This window comes from Cariama cristata, unplaced genomic scaffold, assembly GCF_000690535.1.
Source record: "Cariama cristata isolate BGI_N322 unplaced genomic scaffold, ASM69053v1 scaffold12137, whole genome shotgun sequence".
NCBI lineage: Eukaryota > Metazoa > Chordata > Aves > Cariamiformes > Cariamidae > Cariama > Cariama cristata.
The window spans coordinates 1-23,742 of NW_009628390.1; the positions used below are offsets into that span (position 1 = coordinate 1).

Sequence of the window (23,742 nt, forward strand, 5' to 3'; positions counted from 1 at the left end):
GTAATAATAACAAAATCTTGTCCACTCCAAGATTTTTGTAAGATTTGGTTCTTGTTTCTACTTTTGTATTTGGACCACCCTTTTCTTCCGTTCACACTAACACATAGGAGATAGAAATTTGTTTCATCAGAGACGATTCTTGGGTAAGGACATTGATCCAGCAAATTATATCACACAGTGTAAGAAAATCTCATTCGATTTTGTAAATGCTGTTTCGGGGGGGTGCATATGAGAGAGGCTGAGACATGAAAAACCTTTATTTGTCCTTTGCAAAATCCTTTGGCAGCCTGTGTTCTCCAGCTGTCCAGCAAAACACATTTAGAAGAGGTGAAACATTTCATTTGATACTCTACAAAAGAAAAGAGACCCTTTTCTAAACTAAGATCCATATATCACTGGCAATCTCAATTGTTTTTTTAAAAAAAAAACAGTCAACTGGGTAATAGTTACGTCTTTTACTGGCTCAGGAACACCATGAATATTCATTGTGTTAGAAAGCAAAATAGACCAGAATACACATACTGGCATCATGTGCAAAAAAAGTCTCAACTCAGGGAATTTCACTGAATTTGGTTGATTCCTGATTAACATAAACTTTTAATTACTGGTTTGGGTATTGAGAAGCAAAGAAAGCATAAACAATTCAACAGGTAGGGAAACATCTTTTCTCCCATACCCCCAGGCTTGGCTTGAGCCCAGCATCTCTCCTCCACCCTGCCTGCGGCCCAGACCCCTTAGTCCTATGGACGAGACCGTTGGCAGCACAAGGCCTTGGAGACACTGCAGCCGTTTCTTTTTGTCACCCCTGGTTGCTTATTTTTTTCTTTTGCTGCTCCTTCCTTCTTACTCATTTCCTGTGCCCTGACATGAGGTCCTCCATGGGACAGAAGCCCTCAGGGGTGTGTGGTCAGTGACCCAGCCCCAGTGGAGTCACTCATGTACTGTAGTACCTGGGGGGTGTCCCTGCCCCAGCATGAATCACCCCACAGGTCATGGTCCCTTGTGGATCTCTCTGCCCAGGAGGGAGGGGGTTGTATGTGAGTCACAATCCCTTAGATGTGTCTCTGCCCCAGCATGTGTCCTCCATGGGCCACTGTCCTTCAGGGTGTTCCTGCGCCTGCTTGGGTCACTGATAGGCCACAGTCCCTCAGGCATGTCTCTGCCCTGGCACCGTTCAGTTCACCCTCAGCTGCAGTCCCTCAGGGGTGTCCCTGCCCTAACATAGGTCCTGCAGGGGTGGCAGTCCCTCAGAAGTTCCTCCTTGGATGTGGAGTTCTGCCTTCCAAGAGTGCATCTCCAGTCATGTCTCCAACAATGTCCCCTCCTACTTGCCTCCTTGGTTTCATTTTTCCATTCTCCCAATCTGTGTAGGAGGAGGCCTTCCCACCAGTCCCCTGCAACCCAAACCCTGCCTTTTATGCCAAATACAATTGGTAAGAAGGAACAGGAAATTCCCGTTAATTATATATGTATTTGTGCTTAAGAATGCTCTTTTATTTTTTTTGGTAGATATCAATGAATGTAAAGTGTTCCCTGGTATGTGCATGAATGGTAAATGCAGAAACACAATTGGAAGTTTCAAGTGTAGATGTAACAGTGGATTTACTTTAGATATGGAGGAAAGAAACTGTACAGGTAAGTCTTGCATTTTCCCCAGTTTTTCCTAGAATCATAGAATAGTGGAGATACTGAAAGGGACCTCAAAAGATCATCTGCTTAAATCTTTTGTGGGAAAGGGAGCCTAGGTGAGATTATCTAGCACCCTGTCCATCTTGAAAACATCCAATGATGGGGACTCTACCATGTCCCTGGGGCATTTTAAAGGAACTTGCACTTGTTGCATAGCTTGGTGATCTGGGAACTTAATGTCATTAATTTCCTTCAGTTTCTAAGAGTTTAATCTTTGGACAGAATGGCCAATTATCTTAAGTTTCCCTTTCAGAAAGTGATTCTTTAATAAATGTAATATTCTTGTACACGTACGTTAGGAATTTTTTTAATTGGTGTTAAAGATGCTCAGGTCATCCTCTATCAGTACAATCTGAGAAGAGAATAAGGATCATCAGTGAAGCTAAATTCAATGTTTTAACATACAGATTAACTTAATTTACATTGCGTGCTCTCTGGTCATTGTATTACCAAATGAACTTAAAGACCCCACTGCAAATTAGTTTTTATTTAGATTTGATAACTAAGCACACACAGAGACACCTCTACAGTTCTGATGTGAGTGCAACATTAACTCAAGAAGAGATATGCATTTAATTTAAAAGTTTCATATTTTGTTATTTACTGCCTGGAAAAACTGAAACAGAAGATAAGCTGGGTAGTTTTCTGGTTATGAGAACCTGGATGCCTGCATTGTGGGTGGCTTTGTGCTGAAAATGAAGGAGCTTTCGTTATACCACACAGGCGTCTGTGAGTGAGTCTGAGTAATATGAAGTGTGGGTGGTAAGACATGTTAACTGAGGTTGGTCTGGATGTTAATGTTGCCCTAGCTGGTGATTTCCTTGTTTTTATAGTGATTGCGTTGATGAGAAATGCATTTAATAAACGTTCTTTCTGAACTAACAAGAATAGGTCAAAAAACAACTCCCTACAAAAGCTTTTTTTTTTTAGGTTCTGTTTTCCATTGACAGTTTGTTCTGATGGAAATGTTCCACTGAGCAGCTGTAGAGAACCAGTTTTATTAAATGGAAGACTTTTTTTTTTTGTTAATTAGAAACAAAATATTCTATAAAGCCTGCAGGAGGCCAGATACTCTGCAACATGCCAGGCCCACCACATGGATTACTATCCGACACCTCCGCACATCTGTGTGTGAGGCTGAACTATCTTCACCCAGCAGAAACCTGGCTATGGTGGGTGACACAGGCAAAAGAGACTCTTGCATGTGGTGAAAAAAGAACTGTTTTGAATCTTTAGCGGTTTCTTTAGTTAAGCTTATACTTGCCTAGTTTTCTTCAACCGCTTAGGCAAATGAGTCTACTGCCCAGCTCACTAACTTACTGCAAACATGTTGATGCTCTTCTCTGATTCCTTGCTCCCTGGACTTCTTGGATGACAGAACTAATCCTATGCCCTATCCTGGACTAATATCTTCATTGTTTCAAATATTCTGTTATTTTTATTCATGATTTCTTAATATGTAAAAATTAATGACACAGTAGTGAATGAAGTTGAAGGTAGAAGGGATAGTGGAGAACATGAAACAAAGTCATTGAACCCTAGTTCACTGAAAGGGCAGTGATGTAAGGAAGAGAGAAGTCTGAGAAGATATGAGGAGATAGCAAATAACAGACTATCCAGTTCTTTCCAGTCCTCTCTTTTAACACTGACCTGTTTCACTGGATCATGTCCATATTACAAATTCCTCTTTAGCTTCCTGCCTCACTACCAATGTATCTCACAAAGACCTCTTCCTTCTCTTCTCTTTTTACCTCCTACAAACCTGCTGTGGTTTTCCACAGCAAGTTTAATTCAAACTTTACTAATAAGATAATCAGTGAACTGTAAATCTAGTTTTCAAAGAAGCTACTTTAATTCCTAATGGAAAAGGTATATCTAAGCTTATAATGCTATTACTGGATAAATGTCTTCGTCATAAGGATTTTAATTTCTATGGCACTATCATCACGGAGTCAGTTGGTACCTCTGTAATGATAACAACTCAGAATTGGTTACAAATGATAATTTCCTTAGAAATCTAACCTTAATTTACACCTAATGGAAACCTACTTGTTACATATTTAATCTATAGTTGAGAGCTCTGAAGGCATTGCATTATGAATCTTTCACAAACAGTTTCACATGATCCGATATTCCTTTAAATACTGAATGAATTTCATTTTTCTCTGTTGATTTATATACTATATATGATTTCTGTACAGTTAATTTATAATCACCAAGTGTTCACTTCTGTGAAAAGCAGGATAACCTTAAACTCTGATTTTTCTTCCTATCTGTTACTATAAAATAGACATTGATGAGTGCCGGATCTCCCCAGACTTATGTGGAAGTGGTACTTGTGTCAACACTCCTGGAAGCTTTGAGTGTGAGTGTTTCAATGGTTATGAAAGTGGATTTATGATGATGAAGAACTGCATGGGTAAGTGTTGCCACGATGACCCAGAGTCTGTCTGTCTACTGTACAAAGCCTGACTGTACTGTACTATCTTTGCTCTACTGAACACTTCATATGTATAATTACTGTAACTTCTTGAACAAATGAGACAGTTACACAGTTTATAGGACAGATGACTGAGCTACGCATATAGCTTTACTTGTTCTTTTTGCTAATTACTTTTACACATTTCTGTATAGATATTTTAGAATGACAACAACTGTTCATTCATGCAGTTCAAAAGTGGCTAACCATGTATCCAAATATTTGGTAAAGTAAGGAATAGAAGGCTGGAGTTTCAAGAGTAGTGTGATTCACTTTTCCGTGATTTTTCTAGGACTCAATAAATTCTGAGAGCATTTCCTGAAAAATCACATCACTTTAATCTCTCTAAATTTGTACTGTAAGAATAGATATGGACACACCAAAAGTTACTAGCCACCCTAAAAAATCTTGAGTTTGTATTGTGGAGTACTTCATGAAATAGATCATGAAATATATAATGAAAATGAAAAGTCTGAGATTTTCATCTTGATGAGGCTGAAAGGGTCCTCCTCCTTGCCCTTCTTGAAGATTGGATTGACATTTCCTCTCCTCTCACCCTAAAGATTCTTGCCTAGTTTCCATGACCTTTCAAGAATAGTCAGGAGTGGTTTCAAAATTTCGTTGGCCAGCTCCCTCTCAGCACTCATGGGTATTTTCCATGTCCTTTGTCAACAGTTCCCTTTCCCCATTTCCCCTCATCTTTTTACTGCAGTTATACCCTTCACATCCCTTGCCAAGGTCAACTCCTGGTGGCTTTGACTTTCCTAAGCCCATCCCTGCACACTCAGACAGTGCTTCTGTATTCCCCCTGCATCACCTGTCCCTGCTTTTGCCTATTTTGTGCTTACTTTTTGTGTTTGAGTTTTGTCAGGAGCTTTTATGCTCGTAATTGAACTCAAATAAGTGGTCCTATGCTCCTGTGTGTCAGGAGGCCAAGGAGACCTCCTGTCACCTTTACTTGATTTCCTGCAAATTGTGATGTTTTTAGACTCCAAAAGTCAGCAAAAAATCACAGATGATGTGTCTGAATCACAGATGAACATAACGAAGGCACTAAACTCTGAAAGCTCTATAGCCTTCATGAGACATGGAGTACAAATGCAGAGAATCAACACTGTATGGTGGAGATTGTTATCTGTAAGACAGAGGTAGGGAAGCAAGATGTCACATAAATAAGCAAGGAGTGAGGAGATAAGAAGAGAAATTACTTCTTGAGGGCCTTTTACGGGAACTAAGAAAGGGAGGGCATAATGTCCAGTGAAAACATTTTGGAGCTGCAAGGACTATCCAAGCAGGAGTATAGCAAAAGAGATGTTGAATTCTATCATCAGACAGTTTCTCCCCTTGTGTGAATAACCTGCAAACCCCAATGCTATCTTGACTAAATTCTCATGCTAATGAAAGATAACCCTAGTCTACCTATCTGAATAAAAGTTTCTAGTTTCAAGGATAGGTAGCCATAATGCTTCCTGGGAGTCCAAAAGTGTGAGTGTTTCCTGCACCTTGAACGTCTTTTAGTCATATTTTTCTTCATCCACATCTACCATATTAGCTGTTTTTAACAGCTTTGTGAGTCAAATATTCAGTTTGCAGTTAGAAGCTGTAGCAAGCATTATTTCTCAGCCATGCAATGACATGCAGGAGTTATCAAACCGAATAGCCATTTAGTTAAAAGTTTACACACACATCCCCATTAATGTCATCCATAGACAACAATTTCAATGTATACATAAATGGGTGTCTGGTTGCATTGAGAAGCACTTTGAAAATTTCATCACCTTAATACATTGTTCTAAATGGCAACCATCCAAACAGTTGCTGTCTTTTCTTGTGTCCTGTGTCTCCTAGAAACCTAATTTTGAATGATGAATTTCTGGTTTTCTTGAGGGGAAAAATGCCCGTTTTTCGAGTTAATAATGTGTAGTTTTTTGTTTGCTCTGTTATGCGGTATGAGGAAAGGAGCGGCACTGCTTCAGTGAAACAGTCCTTCTATTTCTGACATCCAGATTTTGTCACTTACAGACACTGAGAATTGCTTTTCTCTTTATTACTCCACAGTAATGCTTTTATATTTGTTTATCATGGTTTCTTCACAGATATTGATGAATGTGAACGCAACCCTCTGCTGTGTAGAGGTGGCACTTGTGTGAACACTGAAGGGAGTTTTCAGTGTGACTGTCCCTTGGGACATGAGTTGTCATCATCACGTGAGGAATGCATAGGTGAGTTTCAACTCAAAATAGTAGTCTTCAGCTTTCTAAGAGTGGTCATTTTGCTGTGAAAACTTCTTGTCTCTGGCAAGGATGAGCTCTCATACAAATTCATGTTCCTCCTTTATATGACTATCTTCAAATTAAAACCTTGTAACAGATCCTGTAAAATATCCAGTGCCCTTAACACTGTTGACTTGAAAGAGAATTATTTTACCACACCTGTTAGGGATTATTTAGCAACTCAAAGGACTGTACCACTCATGTTGGCACCTTTCAAGTAAAATACATACATGCACAAAGTGAAATTCATTCCTACAATCACAAAAAAGTATTGTCTCTTATTGAAATGCAGCTCTCCTTTTTGCACATAATTCACCAACATGGTGAAAAAAATGCAAAAACCATAATGCGTATTATCTCTTTGGTTTCTGTGTTTGATGCATAGTTGCTTCAAGAGTTGGTTTAAACCAGCAGACTGCACAGTTAATGCTCACAGACCAGAAACAAAGAAGATAAACCTTTGGACGCTGGCTTAAACATATTGTTCAGAGCTCGATACCTTGAACTGGAACATGCTAAAAGCAGGAAAGAAATTGAAAAAGCCTGAAAGCCACCAGTTTAAAATATAACCTCTCACATTTTTTCTCTGGCATTTGAGCAGTTAGTCTGCATTCTGAATAACAAGTAATTGACATGAATGATTCTTTTCCAGATGTAAATGAGTGCTCATTAAGTGACAGTCTCTGCAGAAATGGTAAATGTGTGAACATGGTTGGATCATACCACTGTTCCTGTAACTCTGGGTACCAGACCACCCCTGACAGACAAGGCTGCATAGGCAAGTGTTGTACACCTTCACCTATGTATTTGTGCTTCGGTGTATGTTGTTTCATCTGTCTTTGTTTCTGTTTGATTTCGTACCGTCCATTTGAAACTGAGCAGGGCCATCTTCTCATCTGCTATTAGGCGTATGGTGAGCTATCATGGACCCTTCTTTTACCTTAGAAATATAAAGAAGATATAAAAAGATGGTTGCTGTACTGAACCTGCAGAATACTTTGAGAAAAAATCCTCATATGGTACTACTCCATTAAAATCAGAGACTGAGCTAACAACCAGAAAATACTGCCTGATTTCTTGATCAAGCAAGAACAGCCCCATGCGTTGATAGTTTTTCTTTCACTTTTTCTCCTTATTGCATACATCTCTTAAATCCTTCACTATAGTAAGACTGAATTATGTAGTTGTGATCACATTGGCAAGAACAGAGGTATTGAGAGTCTTCTTATTTGATGGTTTTGTTTGTTATTTTGCAAAAGTATAAATTTGTGCTACGTTTCAAGCTTTAGTGAAACCTAAGTTTCTCAGGGCTTTTCTTTCTTTCCTTTCCACATGCTGTGTTTTGCACTTTTTTCTACATCCCTAGTAATACATATGAAAAACTAAAAGTAGGCATTTGCTGCCATTGATGAAAATGCAGTTAAAAGAGAGAAAGCTGAACAAAATATAAATCAGAGACAACAGAGTGAGAATAAAAATTCAGAATCGTACCGCTGATAAGCTGTTTCATCTGCCAAATAAAATGGCAAGAGAAGATGACGTTTACTTACAAAAGTAGACTTACTACTACTAATATTGCTTCCCCAGATATTGATGAATGTATGATAATGAATGGAGGCTGTGACACCCACTGCACTAATTCAGAAGGCAGCTATGAATGTAGCTGCAGTGATGGCTATGCTCTAATGCCAGATGTCAGGACATGTGCAGGTAGGTTTTAATATCTTAAAAGTTCCAGCATCATATCTTTCAGCCAATGTGAATGTGACATTCTTTTAGCTGATCTGTGGAGTGATAGGATTTTTTTTTCCCAGATATTGATGAATGTGAGAACAATCCAGATATCTGTGATGGTGGGCAGTGTACTAATATTCCAGGAGAATATCGCTGTCTCTGTTACGATGGATTTATGGCTTCTATGGACATGAAAACTTGTATTGGTAAGTAGCTGTATGCACCAAATTTAATGCAAGTCTAAAAATTCTGCAGCTAATGTTTTAGGATGTTCTACTGAATCCTTGAAAGTGGGTATTGAACCCATGTATATTATTAAAAAAAATAGTCTGTAGATGTGTCTTGCCTATCACTATAGATCTCAAGAAGGGTAGAACAAAATTTGAAAAGGCCATAAAGATGAATGAAATCACATAGTTCTAAAAATAGGAGTGATTTAATTGTAATGAAATGATTCCTCTAAAACCTCTATTGAGAAGAAATTATTTGAGTGCCCCAGTGTTTTTTTCTCTCTCTTGTAAATGTTTCAGTTTATTCCCTCAACTACAGAAGGTTATCGTGAGCAATTATAAAGGAAATTAAAATTAAAGTATCTCCTCAAATTAACCTAACCTGTGTAGTTTATCTTGGTCTTCATATGAAGTTCGTTCTTTTTACATTTAATGTTAAGTTTTATATGTTTCATATTCTAAAGTGGTTTTGGCTATCTTAATAACATCTTTTTATATTTTGTGAGCACCTGTCAAACAAACCTTCACTTTGCACATGTGCACACTTACACAGACACACACACTGAGAAGAAACTAGTTATATGTAATGCTGAGCAAAGCTGTCCTGAACTGGTTTTGTCTCCTTTCTTCCACAGTTAGAGTTGAATTCAAGATTTTATTTCCACCTTCACTTTTATGTTATTCCAGGTTTTTGTTCTCAGTTTTGCAGACATACTGCATGTTTACACAACGAACTTGAAAGTTTAGAACTGATGTTTTCAATAATTTTTTCATGTTAGCCACGTTAGTAGCTGTAAAATCAGAATACTTTTTTTCAGTTTATAGACAACTGCTCTTAAATCTTCTTCTCTAGGAAAACAGTATCTGATATTAAGGCTAGAAACTTACAGTGAGAAGGTGTGAATTTCTGCCATGTATATAATTGGTTTCCTTGCTAACAGCACGGACTTGTTTGTTCAAAAAGCCTTTGGGGTAACTACAGTTTCTTAGTGGTCCTAACACTACTTTCAACAAAGCACTTAATTTTTTTTCAGCAAAAATATTTGCAGTATCTTGTATTTATTTGACAGTAAGTGAACTTAGATTATATCTGCCATTTAACGAGTGTAAAATTGGAGCTATTTGAATAAAGTAAAAAGTTGACATAAGTGTAACTCATAATAAGACTATGTTTTAAATACAAGTTTTAAACCAAATTCTTTAATTATAAACTATGTATCTTTCAAATGAGGTAAATTTTGGAATAATGTTAAAGCCTTATGTTATAGTTGAAAGCCTATACTGAAGTTTTAGCATGAAGAGTAAGAATCTAAAACAAAGTTCAGGTACAAACTACATTATTCTTTAGGAGAGGCTTTCTTCCTCATGGAAAGTTTTCGTTACGTGTGCAACGCTCAGTGAAATTGGGAAGAACAGGGAGATACCAGTAGCAAACTTATCTCTCTTGAAATTTCAGTCTGCATCAAGGCAGCAAGTGCTGAGCAGTCGTACTGCTGAGGTGTCGGGGAAGGGAGTCTGGCACAAGAGCACCTCTACAGTCCTGATACCCTGTTGTGTTTTTTTGTTTTAAATATGGTTGTGGGAAAACTTTTCTGGTTGTGGCTTATCACTTGTTCTTTTTGCAAGGTCTTTCCCCACTCCACCTGCAGCCTGACTTCTCCTTGCAAGTTACCTTTGCCATGGCTTTGTGTCTTTGTATGTGCCAGAGATAGCTCTAACTTTTGGAAGTATTTCTTCTTGAGGGCATGCTCTTAATGTCTACTGCTCTTTGCCCTCTCCCAAACTGGCTTTCACCAACACCATTGGGACAATGGTTATTGACCTCTTCTTTCATTCCTACTTAACCTGTTTTGATAGACATTTTGATTTTTCTTCCTCTCAAAATCTCTTAAAATTTATTTCAGTTTCTTTCACAATCAGAGGGACTTTGTTTCTTGTCAGTAAGGAATTCACCCCACTACACATGCATACATGCTTGGGATCATTAATAAAAATTATTTCCTAGCTAGCCATTTTCTAATGGCATAGCAGAGTGATAGATACAGGTCTGTACTAAAAAGCTGCCAGTGATCCATAGACATTCTCCAAAACCTAAATGGAAGGCTGTACCAGAGCTACTCATAGCTATGAGCTACTAAGAGAAGGAGTTTGAAGTTTCCTTGTGGTGTCAAGAGTTCTGTATTTGATATGCTTGATAGTTCTGGATTTTTCCAGTGAGATTTTGGAAGCAGCAAGTCAATTCTCATGTTCCAGGGGTGTCTCAGCAACCAGAACTACAGAGGTAAGTCTGCAGCTCCTGCAATGGAGGAGGCTTAGGGCATGGCAGCTTTCCTTTGCCTCATAGTGTGACAACTGAACATACTAGGGAAATAAAGCTTGCCATAATTAGTGCATTTAGAAGACGGATGAAATCAGCCCAGTTTTAAAATACAAAACTAAATTTTGCTAAATTCATTTAATAACAACACATTTGCCGATGGTCAGTTCTTACATAATATTGATAGCTATCATTGCACGTACAAAACTGTTAGTTTTCAGCAATCACATTCTAAATCATATGCAAGTATACAATACCACAGAGCTGTTACGGGTAGTTTGCATTGATTGGCTTCCAGCCCTTGGTGTTGCTTAGCCACAAAGGGCAAGGTGATAAGGCTTGAGTGCTTGTCTACAAGAAAAGCTGGAGCCGAAGTGGGTCTGTCTTCTTTCTTCTCCAATTTCCCATGCTTATGTTTTTATGCTATTGACTCCCTCACAAAAAGGCGGCTTCCTTCTACTCCTTTTAAGGCTTACCTTGTTTTCTTGTCTTGGCAGTTGTTCTGGTGTACCTGTGAGGTTTTCCTGCGTATCTGCAGTCCCTTGTGCTTATATTATCCTTTGGCAACTTCTCTCACTTTGACATTTTCTAGCTGCAGCTGCACCAGTCTTTCTGTGTCCTTTTGGCAATCTCCTTGCTCACATCCTTAGGCAAAACTGTGTCTGGCTATGCCATCACAGTATTATACAATACTTACACACTATTGCTAGTTACAGTGTTTTAGCATGCTTATCTTGGCGTTTAAGGCAAGCTAATATTAATTATGTCCCAATTAATACACTTTTATATGTGATGTGGGCCTCTGCTTTGGCTGTATTACATGACATCTTACTTCACTCAGAAGGACAACTACAAATACCAGAAATGTAATTTCATCTACAGTACAGTGACTCTCTTTAATATCATAGTATAATACTGTTAGTTAATATCATTTCAAGGAACAAATAGAAATACTGGACAAGGTGTTTGAAAAGCTCTTGGGCCGTATGGCCCTGCTGCAGTATGACTCAGAGCACTCATACGAAAGTCGTCAGTTACCCGCTTGACAGGTGCCCATTTCTAGTTTATTCTTATACCAGTTTCATTATTTCATAGTGTTCATTGTCTTTCCTAAGTTGAATTCTTATTAAAAGAACTGATTGAGTTTACTTTGTTATTTTTTATAATTTTGACAAATGGTATTCAGAGGTATCGGTACACTTGTATATATCATTATTTAATTTTAAATAGTGACCAAAATGTGCAAATGGAAACTGTAGGTAACATCAGTACAATAAAAGCAATCAATTTACTGTATAAATTTTTCTTTGGGAGAAAATTATAGCTATATTATGATCAAGAACATGCTTTTTAAAAACACTTTAAAGTGATGCTTGTAAGAAATAATTGACTTCATAGTCCAATAATTAGCATTCTAAACAAATTAGAATGGTGGTATTAGGACTACACATTTATGCTTACTTGTTTTTAGGGAGTTAAAAGAATACAGAACAAAATGACTGAAATATATTATGATGAGGATTAATAAATACCACATGTTGTGGGATGGACCATACCTCTGATATTTTCACCTGAATGAAAGTATTCCAGAAAGACAAAGTATGTTGTTAAATGACAGTAATGTTCAACTAATCATGAATTTATGTGCACTTACAGATGTGAATGAATGTGATTTGAATTCCAACATCTGTATGTTTGGAGAGTGTGAAAACACTAAAGGTTCCTTCATTTGTCACTGTCAGCTAGGATATTCAGTCAAGAAAGGAACCACTGGATGCACAGGTAAAGCAAATTTCCAGCTTATATGTCAATATGTGCACATATCTTGGTTGGCTTTCAGGTAACATAAATGCACAAGTGTTCATACACCAGTGAGAAATTGGTACCTGTACATAATAATAAATACAAGAGTATTTTACATCTGTCAGCGTGATCCAGAGTTTGAAAAGGTACATTCCTTGACCAGTATCTGTATGATATGAGAGGCCCTTTACATAACTGTAGTTTTAAAGGCAAAGCTTTTATCAGTATAGATTGGGAGAATATCTGTGGTACAAAACATAGCTTGGATGGGCACAGCTGCATTTCTATTAGAAGTATTTTATCAGTACTTGTTTGTCATACATACTAAAGTATGAACTCCTCTGTCAACTAAAGTTGCAGGAAATGACCCTGTAGTCTAAGAACAGGACAAAAATAAAATAAAATAAAATAAAAGAACAAAAAAAAGTGATGAGGTAAAAGGGAAAGTATATGGCAACCTTCAACCCATGCTAACAAATTTTGAAGAATCATAGTCAGCCAGTTTCAAACTCTAGGAGTTCCTGTGACGCTTAAGCAGTACCTTGTCTTCTGCAAGCTAGCTCCATGGCGTTCAGGCAGCTAAGTTCATCCAAAAATATTATTCCAGGAAAGTTGACAGAATTTCTCCTGTAATTTGGTCTTTAAGAATTTGTTCTATAATTACTAAAATCTTGGACTAATCATTTTTATAGCTGAAACATACTTGTGCACCCAAAGGTCTCATCCCACTTGTAGACATAAAAAAATCAGCATATTTAATATGTCTGGAAAATAGCTTTAATTTCAAACTGAAAAGCAGTTGTAGGAAAACAGACTAATTTTGTCATGTTTACATACAAAGAACAAAATGAAAATACACTTGTTACTATTTTTTATTACTGTATAATACAAAATAACTTGCTTGAATTATTCTGTAGTCTTGAATATTTGTTTTTTAAAGGACTGCAAACCTGCAGAGTAGAAATAAGCAACATGTAAAAGGAACATAATTTGTAATATTCTGGTGCCGCTACTGCAAATATTAAGTTTATTTTGTGTTTGTAGACGTGAATGAGTGTGAAATTGGTGCTCACAACTGTGACATGCACGCCTTGTGTGTTAATGTACCAGGAAGTTTTAAATGTAGTTGCAGAGAAGGGTGGATTGGAAATGGCATTAAATGTATTGGTAAGTATACAGAAAATAAAGCTTTTCTCTTTTTTTTTTTTTTTTTTTTTTAATGGAAGTGTGTAATGTGGCTGTGTGATTACTCCATTGGAAACAAAGTATTATTATTCTGTCTGCTGCACTCTGTGGATAGATGGGTGTGCAAGATTCTTATGTTTCAGGGATTTGGTTTTCTGAGAAAAAAACTGATTTTGTCTCAGAAGTCTGTCTGTGTAACATCTTAATGAATTAACTGTATTTTACAGAGTTTACATACAACTGCTGGAATGTGCAAAATAAAAAAATTCAATCAAAACTAAAATGGAATTTGTTTTGTGCTTTCCTGCCAGTAAGATATTATTTCTGTTACTTAATACCGTATTTTATAAATGTCCTGTAGTATATCTAGTTTATAGACCTTAATATAAGGCATATTGGACTTGAGGTATGGGAAACTTGACTCTACTTTTGCTAGGCTGCTAGAGTAGTATTATGTCCCTTTGCCTTCTTTTTTAGTTTGGTGTGTAAAAGATTGTAATATTTACCTTTTTTCAGAACATTTTGGGATCTGTGAAGGAGGAGCTTCATTTAAGAATTAGGCTTTATTGGTGTAAGATGTGAAAGAAAAGGTACCACATTATGAGATTTTCTGTAGGCCAGATTTTCTAAGCTTTTTAAGCTGTATCTGAGAAAAAGCTGAAGTCCCCTGGTCTTTATTATTACCATTTAGTTAAAAATATGTGAGGTTCTACTAAGTAAATAAAAAGTCCCATTTGAAGGAGAAAATTTTAAAAAGTTTTTCCAGCAACATCCTCATAGCTCCTGGCTATATAGTGTTCTTCCAGGAGACCACTCTGCAGACGAGAGAGAAGGGACTGTTGGCTACTCAATAGCACTAGCTTGTGTGACTCATATGTCATGGACCTGTACGACCATTCCCATCAAACATGCCCCTTGAGGGGAAGGAAAGTCTCTTCTTTTTTCTTTTTCTTCTTCTTTTTTTTTCATCCAAGTTGACATCCAAGTAAATAAGAAAGCTTACATTAACTTTCATGGGGTTGCGTTGTTGTCACATTCTTCTATTACTTAAGAAGACTCTCCAAATGTACGGCAGTTTCTCACCTCACCATGTGTCTTTGGTTTGTTGGGGTTTTTAACTCATTTTGAATTCAAGTTCTTTAACAGGATATTAACGTTGAAGTAATGAGTCAACTGAATTCCATCTGTTGCTTGGAAACATTTCAACCAATCTCATGCATTTGAATTTAAAGGAAGAAATACTAAAATGAAATCACTATATATTAACACTGTATCGTCTAATAAGAACTTTGTATATTTATGGAGACATAAATCATCTTTGCAGTTGTGCTTCTTAGCTTGACAGTTAATTGTAAGCCAAGTATACTAACTGCAGTGTTGCTGCTTGCACTCTTTTGCCCCTGGTACGCAGATCTTGATGAGTGCTCCAATGGGACCCACCAATGCAGCGTGAATGCTCAGTGTGTGAACACCCCAGGGTCATATCGCTGTGCCTGTGCAGAGGGATTCACTGGGGATGGATTTACTTGTTCTGGTAAGAAGTTTATGTGAAAGCTGCCTTGTCACTGGTTGTTTCTGTTGTATGGAAGCATTCCAAATTAGATCTAAGCCCAAAGTGCGAGATAATAAATGTAAGAGTCTTCTAAGATCGGGATTCTTCCCATCTGCTGAAGAAATGCTAACAAAGGCAACTGATTGTTCTGTTGATTTGTGTGCCAAATTGGACCCACTGGACCCATTCGTTGGGTGAAGTTCTTGTTTGCTGCCACCTGCTCCTCCTCCTCCTCCTCCTCTTCATGCCAGTTTTTTTGAATGTGCATGTGCTGCTTGCAGCAGCAGGCTCTGTGGTCAAGAGCCGAAAACACCAGCTCTCTGTTATGGTTCCTGTTTTGTAGGCCGGGTCTGTCTCTGGCAGGGAAGGCATCATCTGTTTTCCCCTCATTATGTTAGTTGAACAGGATTTCGTCATTAACATAGGACTTTTTAAAAAGAACAACAAATTACAGTTGTAAAATACTGCCCATGGTCTTTGCATTTAAATTTGTTGGTAAATGCTTACTATTAAGAATGTACCTTGTTTAGCACACAGCAAGTTATTGAAAATAAACTGATGTGTAAAGGATTACATAAAATGTAAAGATTTTATATTAAACATTAACGGCTAAGTATTGAGTTACGGGTTTTTTTATCACTTACAGAGTGGAGATGCAAGAGTATCTCTGCTCTTGACTTCTAACATGTCCTGTATGTGGTCAGCAAATTTGAAGGTTTGAAGGAATGCATCCTAATGATAGTAAAATACCTAGAAATTAATATGAATGCATTCATTATTAGCTAACTGGCTAATTTTAAATCAAAATTCATTTACACTTCAACAAGACAGTCTTCTGATTGGTATTGTAAGTTTTTTTATTATGGAATAAGCGTCTTCAAATACTGTTTGTTTATGTGTTTCAAGTTTGTGGTTAATGAACAAGAACTTTACCACACTATGTTTCAGACTTTCTGTTTTTTAAAAATCAGATGGGATACTAGGGATTGACTAATAAAATGAAGAAAGTATACTGAATTTTTTTTTTTGGACAGTCAAAAGCATATTTGACAAAATATAAGTCCTTATGATGACTGAAATGGTGAATGCCTTCCTTTGTCATTCTGCTCTTTTATAGCTCTTAAAAGAAAAAAAAAAAACAAGTGCTTTTAGGGCATACTAGAAGAATCCCCAGTAGTGTGCAAATGGTAGTTCATAATCCTCAAAGAATATTTTCTAAAATGCATATGAAGATAATCTTCTGTGTATGATTCAATTATGAAAATTTGCCTTTTGATTGTGTTTTTTGTTGAAGTAATATAGCAACATATACCAGGAGACAAAGTTTTGACTTCGTAAGCAAAGTATTCAACTTATTTGTCAAAGCTGATAGAACTGAATCTGAAAACTTTGCATTATTTAAAAAAATTTCCATCTGTTAATGACAAACAAGGAGTAAGGAATCATGGCAGGGTAAAAGGAATAATTTTGGAAATGACATTATGTTTGCTTTTCTGCATTCTTTCAATTTACTTCATCTTCCGGTGTAAATGTTTTCTTTTATATCAACAATACTCAACAGCACTATTATTTTGAATGTCAGGATAATATTATTAGTGTTTTGCTAGTGAAACATGTAGTTTCAAAGAAAATTTCTGTTTCCCATAGATGTTGATGAGTGTGCAGAAAATGTTAATCTGTGTGAAAATGGACAGTGTTTGAATGTCCCTGGTGCCTACCGTTGTGAGTGTGAGATGGGATTCACTCCTGCCTTGGATAGCAAGTCGTGCCAAGGTAAGCCACTGGTACTTCAAGTTAATTTTCTGAGTTTGGATTGGCTGCTATAAAGCAAACAACAAGAAGTGCTGGAGGGACCTCAACCTGGAAGCAGAATACTCAGCACATGCTTCACATATGAGTAATTTCTTCAAGCAAGGATTATTTTGCAGTGTGAATTATGTTGAAGGTAGCTTTCATCTTTCTATGAAGTTTTCCTGGCCTTGGTCTAAAAATCCCAGAGTAGAGATTTGGCTCAGTGATTTCTTCTTTTTTAATTATTGCTCTTTTTTTTGTCACTAGTGAATAGTGTATGGAAAATTTGTGTTCATGGCTTGTTTTATTTACTGTGTTTACATAGGAGACACAAACTGCATTAAGTGATCTCTTTTTTAAATTAGTGTTTTCAGGAAAATTGAAGTAGGCGAATCGCTGCTATATTTGACAAGTTTATAACACTCCTTAAAATACATACTGGAGATTTTTTATCATCACCCTTTCACTCTCAGTATTGTACCAGATCATCTGAAGTGCAAAAGGAATTATTTTCTTTCTAGTCCAATTCAGCTTCTATTCCCTGTTGTGTTCTATATCTCTTTTTTTGTTTAATGTAAGAGAACTGTATATTAAATAAAGTCTTTCTACTCGGAGCGCCAAAGCTTTTTAACTTATTTCATGTTTAATGGTGGAAACATCATAATTTCTTAGGAAATTAAAATTCTTGATGAGACATTAAAAACAGATGCTAAAATGTAGTCTCTAAAATTCAGTCCATAACTTGGCATGTTCAAACATTCAGGTGTACGTGTATGAATCAGACTTCTAGCTGTGGAAAAATTGCCCATGCTTCTGAAAAATAAGCTAGGCAACTGTTTTGGTCACATCTGTTAATAGTTACCAAGTGTTGTCAGTCATCTTTACTGAGTTTCTCAGTGCAGCTCAGTTAGGTAGTCATATTATAGTCATGCCAATGTTCTAATAGAAATCCTCAAATAGATATCAGCCAATCAATGTTTTGAAAAACAATATGATTCTAATTCTTGGGACAGCAGGTCACGAACATTTGGCTTTTCAATTGGTCCATGACAATGCTCTGAAAAGTAAATTGAAGAATTTTCGAAACATGCTTGATATATTGATATATTACTGTGATTCCACCAGAGATCTGAAAGCATTCCATAGATTAATTTGTGCTGTTGGAGAACTAAAAGATCTGGATCCTAAATACTTAAAAGAAATTTGGGTTTGGTTGGTTTTTTTTTAAGTTGATATATTAATTTGTCCTATGATAAGGTGACTCCTTGGCTGATTTCTGCAATCAAGGTACAAAATCCAAAGCCTGGATTTAGTACAAGAGTTGTAATACAAATAATTCATCCAGTTTCTTCAGAAATCCCTTGAGATGTCAGTACATTACCTTCTCAATGATACAGTCTTTTCCGTAACTTTATAAAACTTCATCTGAAGACAAGTTATGTTCATGACCTGATTTGGAGGTCATTACATGGCTGTACTCCAAGGTACTTAGAAACCTTCCTTTGCTTTCCTGTTTAAATTTACTCAGGACTGTTGGATATTAGGCATTTATCTTAATTTCATTTTCCCTTAAAAAATTTATCTCTCTCCTCAAAAGTTACCCCTTCTCATATGTTCCTATAAAGAGGCATTGTATCACTTCTCAAGCTTTGACTAAGGCAAGGAAGCCAAGTTCAAAATAGATACTTCATTACTCTAATCATTTTAATATCCCTTTTTTGCATCTTGTCCGATTGTAGTTCGTCAGTCTTGAACAGAGCACTGTGCACAGAATTTCAAATGAAGATTTAGCTGTGCATTATAAAACAGTATTAATGCTTTCCACCTTCCTGTCTCAGCTAAAAGTAGCTCACTAGTACATGCTGGAGTTCCATTAGCCTTTTCCACATCTGCTGTATTTTGGCAACTTAAAAGTCTTGCTATCAGACAGTACATACAGGGCTTTTTCCCCTCTTACCTTACTTAACTCAGAAGTCCTTTATAGTTTGTGTCTAAAGCCATATCTTTGCACTCTATACTGGTAGTATTTAACCCCTTTTCTAGCACTGTACTTGCCAAAGTCATCTAATTTTCTGTCAGTGTCTTTCAGCTCATTTCATCTTCAATTTACATGAACACACAGGCAGTCCTTTACAGGCATTTTAGCTCACCTATATGTAGTTACTATATAACTGGTTTAATGTGAGCTTGAGAAAATCATAGATAATTCTTACTTCCCGTAGTCCTTTCCCTTTTGTGTTCTTTCTCCAAGGAGATATAAGTAACTGTTGATGCCTACTTCCTCTCTTTCTTCTTAGTATACTTTTTCTTCCTGAGAATAGTATTTTGAAAATCTTACTTGCCATTAGTAAGAAATGTTGCAGACTGTGAGCTAGGAAATGATTGACACTTTTGTATGATGTTGCATTTCATTATGTTTAATGCACATTTTCAAAGGAACTTAGCAGCTTTTTGACCTTTCATTTTGAGCTTTCATTTGAGCTTTCATTTTGAGTCCTGAGAAATCAGTTTTGTGATTTTTACTTCACATTAGGTAAAACAGGAATAAGTAAGAAGCAGCTTAATGGAGAATGCCTCACAAATTGCTAGCTATAGTGTTCTATACCAAACCAAAAGTGATTACTCTTTTAAATTATTTTTTTTTTTAAGTTATATGTGTCTTCATTTGCTTTTAGTAGTACAACACACTGTTGTAATATTACTATGGTAATGATATGTAACTTTCTGTTCTTAATATATTCCTTCAGATATTGATGAATGCTCCTTCCAGAACATATGTGTATTTGGTACCTGTAATAATCTACCAGGAATGTTTCATTGTATCTGTGATGATGGCTATGAATTAGATCGAACTGGGGGAAACTGTACAGGTATATCTCTTCTGTTCGAATTATGTCAAGACTTACTTTTTTTTTAATTGCACCAAGTTAATTTAAAGATGAGTTCATGACACAGGCATTGTATTCTCTTACAACAATGAGAGTGCATTTTTCCACACTAAACAAGCAATGTGTAGAATTGTATGCTTTGGAGTTGGTTTAAGAACAGAACAAAAAGAATGGCTGCTTAAATACACAGCTGTACAAAGGTTATTCCTAAACATTTGATGAATTATTAGTAGTTATTTTGTTCAATTTCAGCTAAAATTCACTTGCATTTGAAATTTTCTTGCCCATTTTGTCTTAAAAAATAAAATTATTCTTTTCTGACCAGTGAGCAGATTTACAAATGTAACTCTCCCATTTTAGATGTCGATGAATGTGCCGATCCCATTAATTGTGTTAATGGTCTTTGTGTAAATACTCCTGGAAGGTATGAGTGTAATTGCCCTCCAGACTTCCAGCTGAATCCTACTGGAGTGGGTTGTGTGGGTAAGTAAAAGCTACCTGAATTATGCCTTTAGAAATCACAGTCAAGGTGACTGTTTTGATGCAAATGAGGGTAGCAAAATAGAAAATTTATACTTCCATATGCTGCTTATCCTGTTATATAGTTTTCTAGAGATGGAGTTAGTTATTTTAACTGATTAATGGTGCTTATAGTTTCTTTAAAATACACCTTTTTAAACTTTGTTGAAACATATATTATCTTCATTTCTGTTCTCCTGACAGTCAACAATTCTTATTTAAAAAAATGAAATTTTTAATCCTAGATGTGTCTTGGTACTGATTTATGTGTTTAGCTTAAGTCTAAACTGGAATTAAAACTAGTTATGGTACCCATTTGGGTGGAAACAAAGTAAGAGACATGTTTTAGTGTAGTTTATGTAATTCTCTCTAGCTTACACAGACTTAAAAGTGAATTTTCATTATTCCCCCCCCTTGCTCTGTGATATAGGACTGTCATGTGTTTAGAGTACATGCTAGCAGTCTAGGGAAGTTTTGAGGAAGAGGGGGCTTGAGAGGGGCTAAGATTCAGCCATAAGGATTTGTGTGTGGTCCTGGGAAAACCTTCTAGCTTTTTATTTGGAAAACAGCCTTTTTATTTTATTACCTTGGGAAGACTCAAATTCTCCTGAATTGGTAGTTAGAACTCTATCCATTTTCTAAACCTTTACAATAATACTACAATGTGGTGGCAAATAAATATATTCTAAGCAAATAATTTCTAAAGAAATGCAGATTTCCTTCAGAATAGATTTTATTGCTCATCTTTTCCATATTTTACCATTTTCTGCTTATGAATATTTTGTTTCTTCTGTGAATGCTAGAAGCAAGTCCTGTTTGAGACCTTTAGATGTCCAAGTCTTGACCAATTTATTCTAAAATTTTAAGCTGAGATTTTAAAAGATGAAATGAATTTAGGTAATCTATTCCCATTGAATTGGAAACCTGTGTTTCTGTCTGCTATAGACTCTTCTGACAATTCCTGTCTTCATACTTTTCTTACAGTCTGACTTAAGCTTTTAGCTTTGTCTCATCTGATGATTCAGCTGAAGAAATGACATCCTGCCTTTTTGGCTGTCTTCTGCAGCATATAACTACTAAGATCCTCATTCTTCCCTACAACCAGATGCTGTGTATGATCAGCCCTGCAAGCCCTGAGCTATGATGAAAGAATTTAAGTCATCTGTGAAGAAGCTTATGAGAATGAATTATCCTACTGCTACCTGACTTGTGTTTCACTAGAAAATGGGAGTTTGAGTTGACACTCCACTTGACACTGGTTGTCCCAATGACATTTTTGGCAGGGGTCCCATGTTTCCTGAAGGAAGCCTCCACAGTGGTAGAGAACCTACTCAAGGGTAAATCTAACAATTCTAGCATCCCAAATGAGACAGCAAGTGCTCCCTCTCCGAAGAAAAAATGTTTACTAAGAAAGTAGTGGAAAAACTGTTTGACCCTTCCTTACTTCTGTCCTGAGAAACTAGGGCTGTCCCTCTCTCTGGTTCAAAGACTCCTTTCCTTTCTCTTGTGTAAGAAGCATTTTTAGTTTCTCAATGACTGATTGTACAGAAAGGAGACTCCCAAGACTTAAACTCTTGAGCAGACATGGAGTTTTTGGTTCAGTTTTGGATTTTTCTCAAGTTCAGTTTCAGACAGAGGCAGAACTGGAATCCACTTACCTATCTGTGGGAGGAGCTGCAAGCCTCAGATGTACACTTTCCATCTCTCTACTGCCTGATTCTATGACAAAGTGCAAAAAACACTCAGTGAACATTCAGCTTTTGTTTTTGACAGGGGCAAGAAAGCCTCTGCTTCCTGTGAGATATCATCAGAGTAAGACAGTAGAGATGAAGCCCTAATCCATGAATAAAATGATGCTTTAGTGGCCATTTTTTTAGAATCCCTTGAAGAGATGGGGCACCACATGCAACTAAAACTGTATTAATTACACTATTTTATAAGATTATAGGCATTGTTAGGTTTTTGAACTTTTTTTTCTTTCACCAGCAGTTCTCATTTGTACTATTTCCAGAGGGTTACATGATTTTGCATGGGAAGTGAAAACAAAGAGAGTTGTCATTCCAATGCAGCTCTAATAGTTCTGTTTCTAGATTTGGTATGCTTTGTGTACGTCTACTTTACAGACTTAGGTAGTACAAAGAAGGAAGAACCAAAGTTCAGTTTGCTTGTGATCCTTTATAGTCTCAGGACAGCAATTCTAAATTGCAACTTCACTGGCAATGATGTTTGTGTCACTGGCATATGGTAAAACATTACCCAGTTTTCACACTAAGCTTGTAGTCATTTGGAAAAAAAAAAACAACACAGAGGCTAGTAGACCTCACCAAGTAAAAGGAAAGTTTCTTGCTTCTGGAATGCACAAATTGTACTGAAAAATGTTCCAGAAACTTCTTGTCAAAGGACCACAGCTTCTGGTTCTGTTCAATAGCACTCTCTCTTGCATGCTTGAGCAGAAAAGACAGAGGAATTTAAATTCCAGTTCCTTTCAGAAGAAACAGAAATATTATCCTTGGCAGAGAGGAATATGGTGCTATGTCAAGACAGTTCATGTGAGGAGTAAACCGAAACCTAAAACTGTTGAAAGCTAAAACAGTATCTCTACTCTGCTAGAGAATTCCAGGTGCTGCCTTCGTTCCAAGGTCTGTCGTCTCCTATTGTTCTTAATGGGCCTGAGGTCTTGGGCTGAAGCCGTCTTCCAAAATGCTCATTGTTTTTCACTTTTCCCCAAAAGAATGAAGTCAAATCTCTTCTTGACTTCTCTTAAAAAGGCAGATGTCTTATGCTCTCACAAATGGAGAGAAGCATGCAGTTCTTCTGAGAACAGGAGGAGATAGGTATTCTCAGAATAACCATGTCTGGGTTGTTTCAGCTCAAGTCCACAATGAGAGCAACAGGATGTGCCCTTTTAAAAGGCATTTTAGTTTTTTCTAACATTGTCTTAAAAAAACCCAAAGGACTTCCACACTAACATATGCTGATCAGTTGATCAGTGATCTCAGGTAAATCTTGCCTCTTGAAGTTTCTTCTCTTTCCATCAGAGGCTCAGAGGTACAGTATACATATGCCACTGCTGCTCAGGTCCTAACTGAATAGCTTTACAACAATGTGTATTTATGGTGAGATACTGAAATCTGTTGTAGAATATGTGGGGGCCAGGAACACCCTTCTTTCTCACAATCGCTGCTACACTATGCTCTTAAAACTGTGCAGAAAGATTCACCCACACTTGTCTATTAATGCTTAAATTTGAATAAATTTAAATCCTTTGGAAAGCTTGAAGAT

The 23,742-nt window shown here is 36.8% G+C and overlaps 1 protein-coding gene across 1 annotated transcript in view; it reads left to right on the forward strand.

The window, feature by feature from the left end:
- Nucleotides 1-1,509: 1,509 nt before the first annotated feature.
- Nucleotides 1,510-23,742, forward strand: part of LOC104165224 (fibrillin-2) — a gene marked incomplete at its 5' end in the record, with an annotated part of 60,137 nt that continues 37,904 nt past the window's right edge. The window contains 12 exons of the mRNA XM_009704800.1: nt 1,510-1,635; nt 3,980-4,108; nt 6,265-6,390; nt 7,094-7,219; nt 8,029-8,151; nt 8,256-8,381; nt 12,379-12,504; nt 13,570-13,692; nt 15,122-15,244; nt 16,910-17,035; nt 19,801-19,923; nt 20,302-20,424. Coding sequence (XP_009703102.1) covers nt 1,510-1,635; nt 3,980-4,108; nt 6,265-6,390; nt 7,094-7,219; nt 8,029-8,151; nt 8,256-8,381; nt 12,379-12,504; nt 13,570-13,692; nt 15,122-15,244; nt 16,910-17,035; nt 19,801-19,923; nt 20,302-20,424 — 1,500 coding nt within the window. The remainder of the gene's footprint in view (nt 1,636-3,979; nt 4,109-6,264; nt 6,391-7,093; nt 7,220-8,028; nt 8,152-8,255; nt 8,382-12,378; nt 12,505-13,569; nt 13,693-15,121; nt 15,245-16,909; nt 17,036-19,800; nt 19,924-20,301; nt 20,425-23,742) is intronic.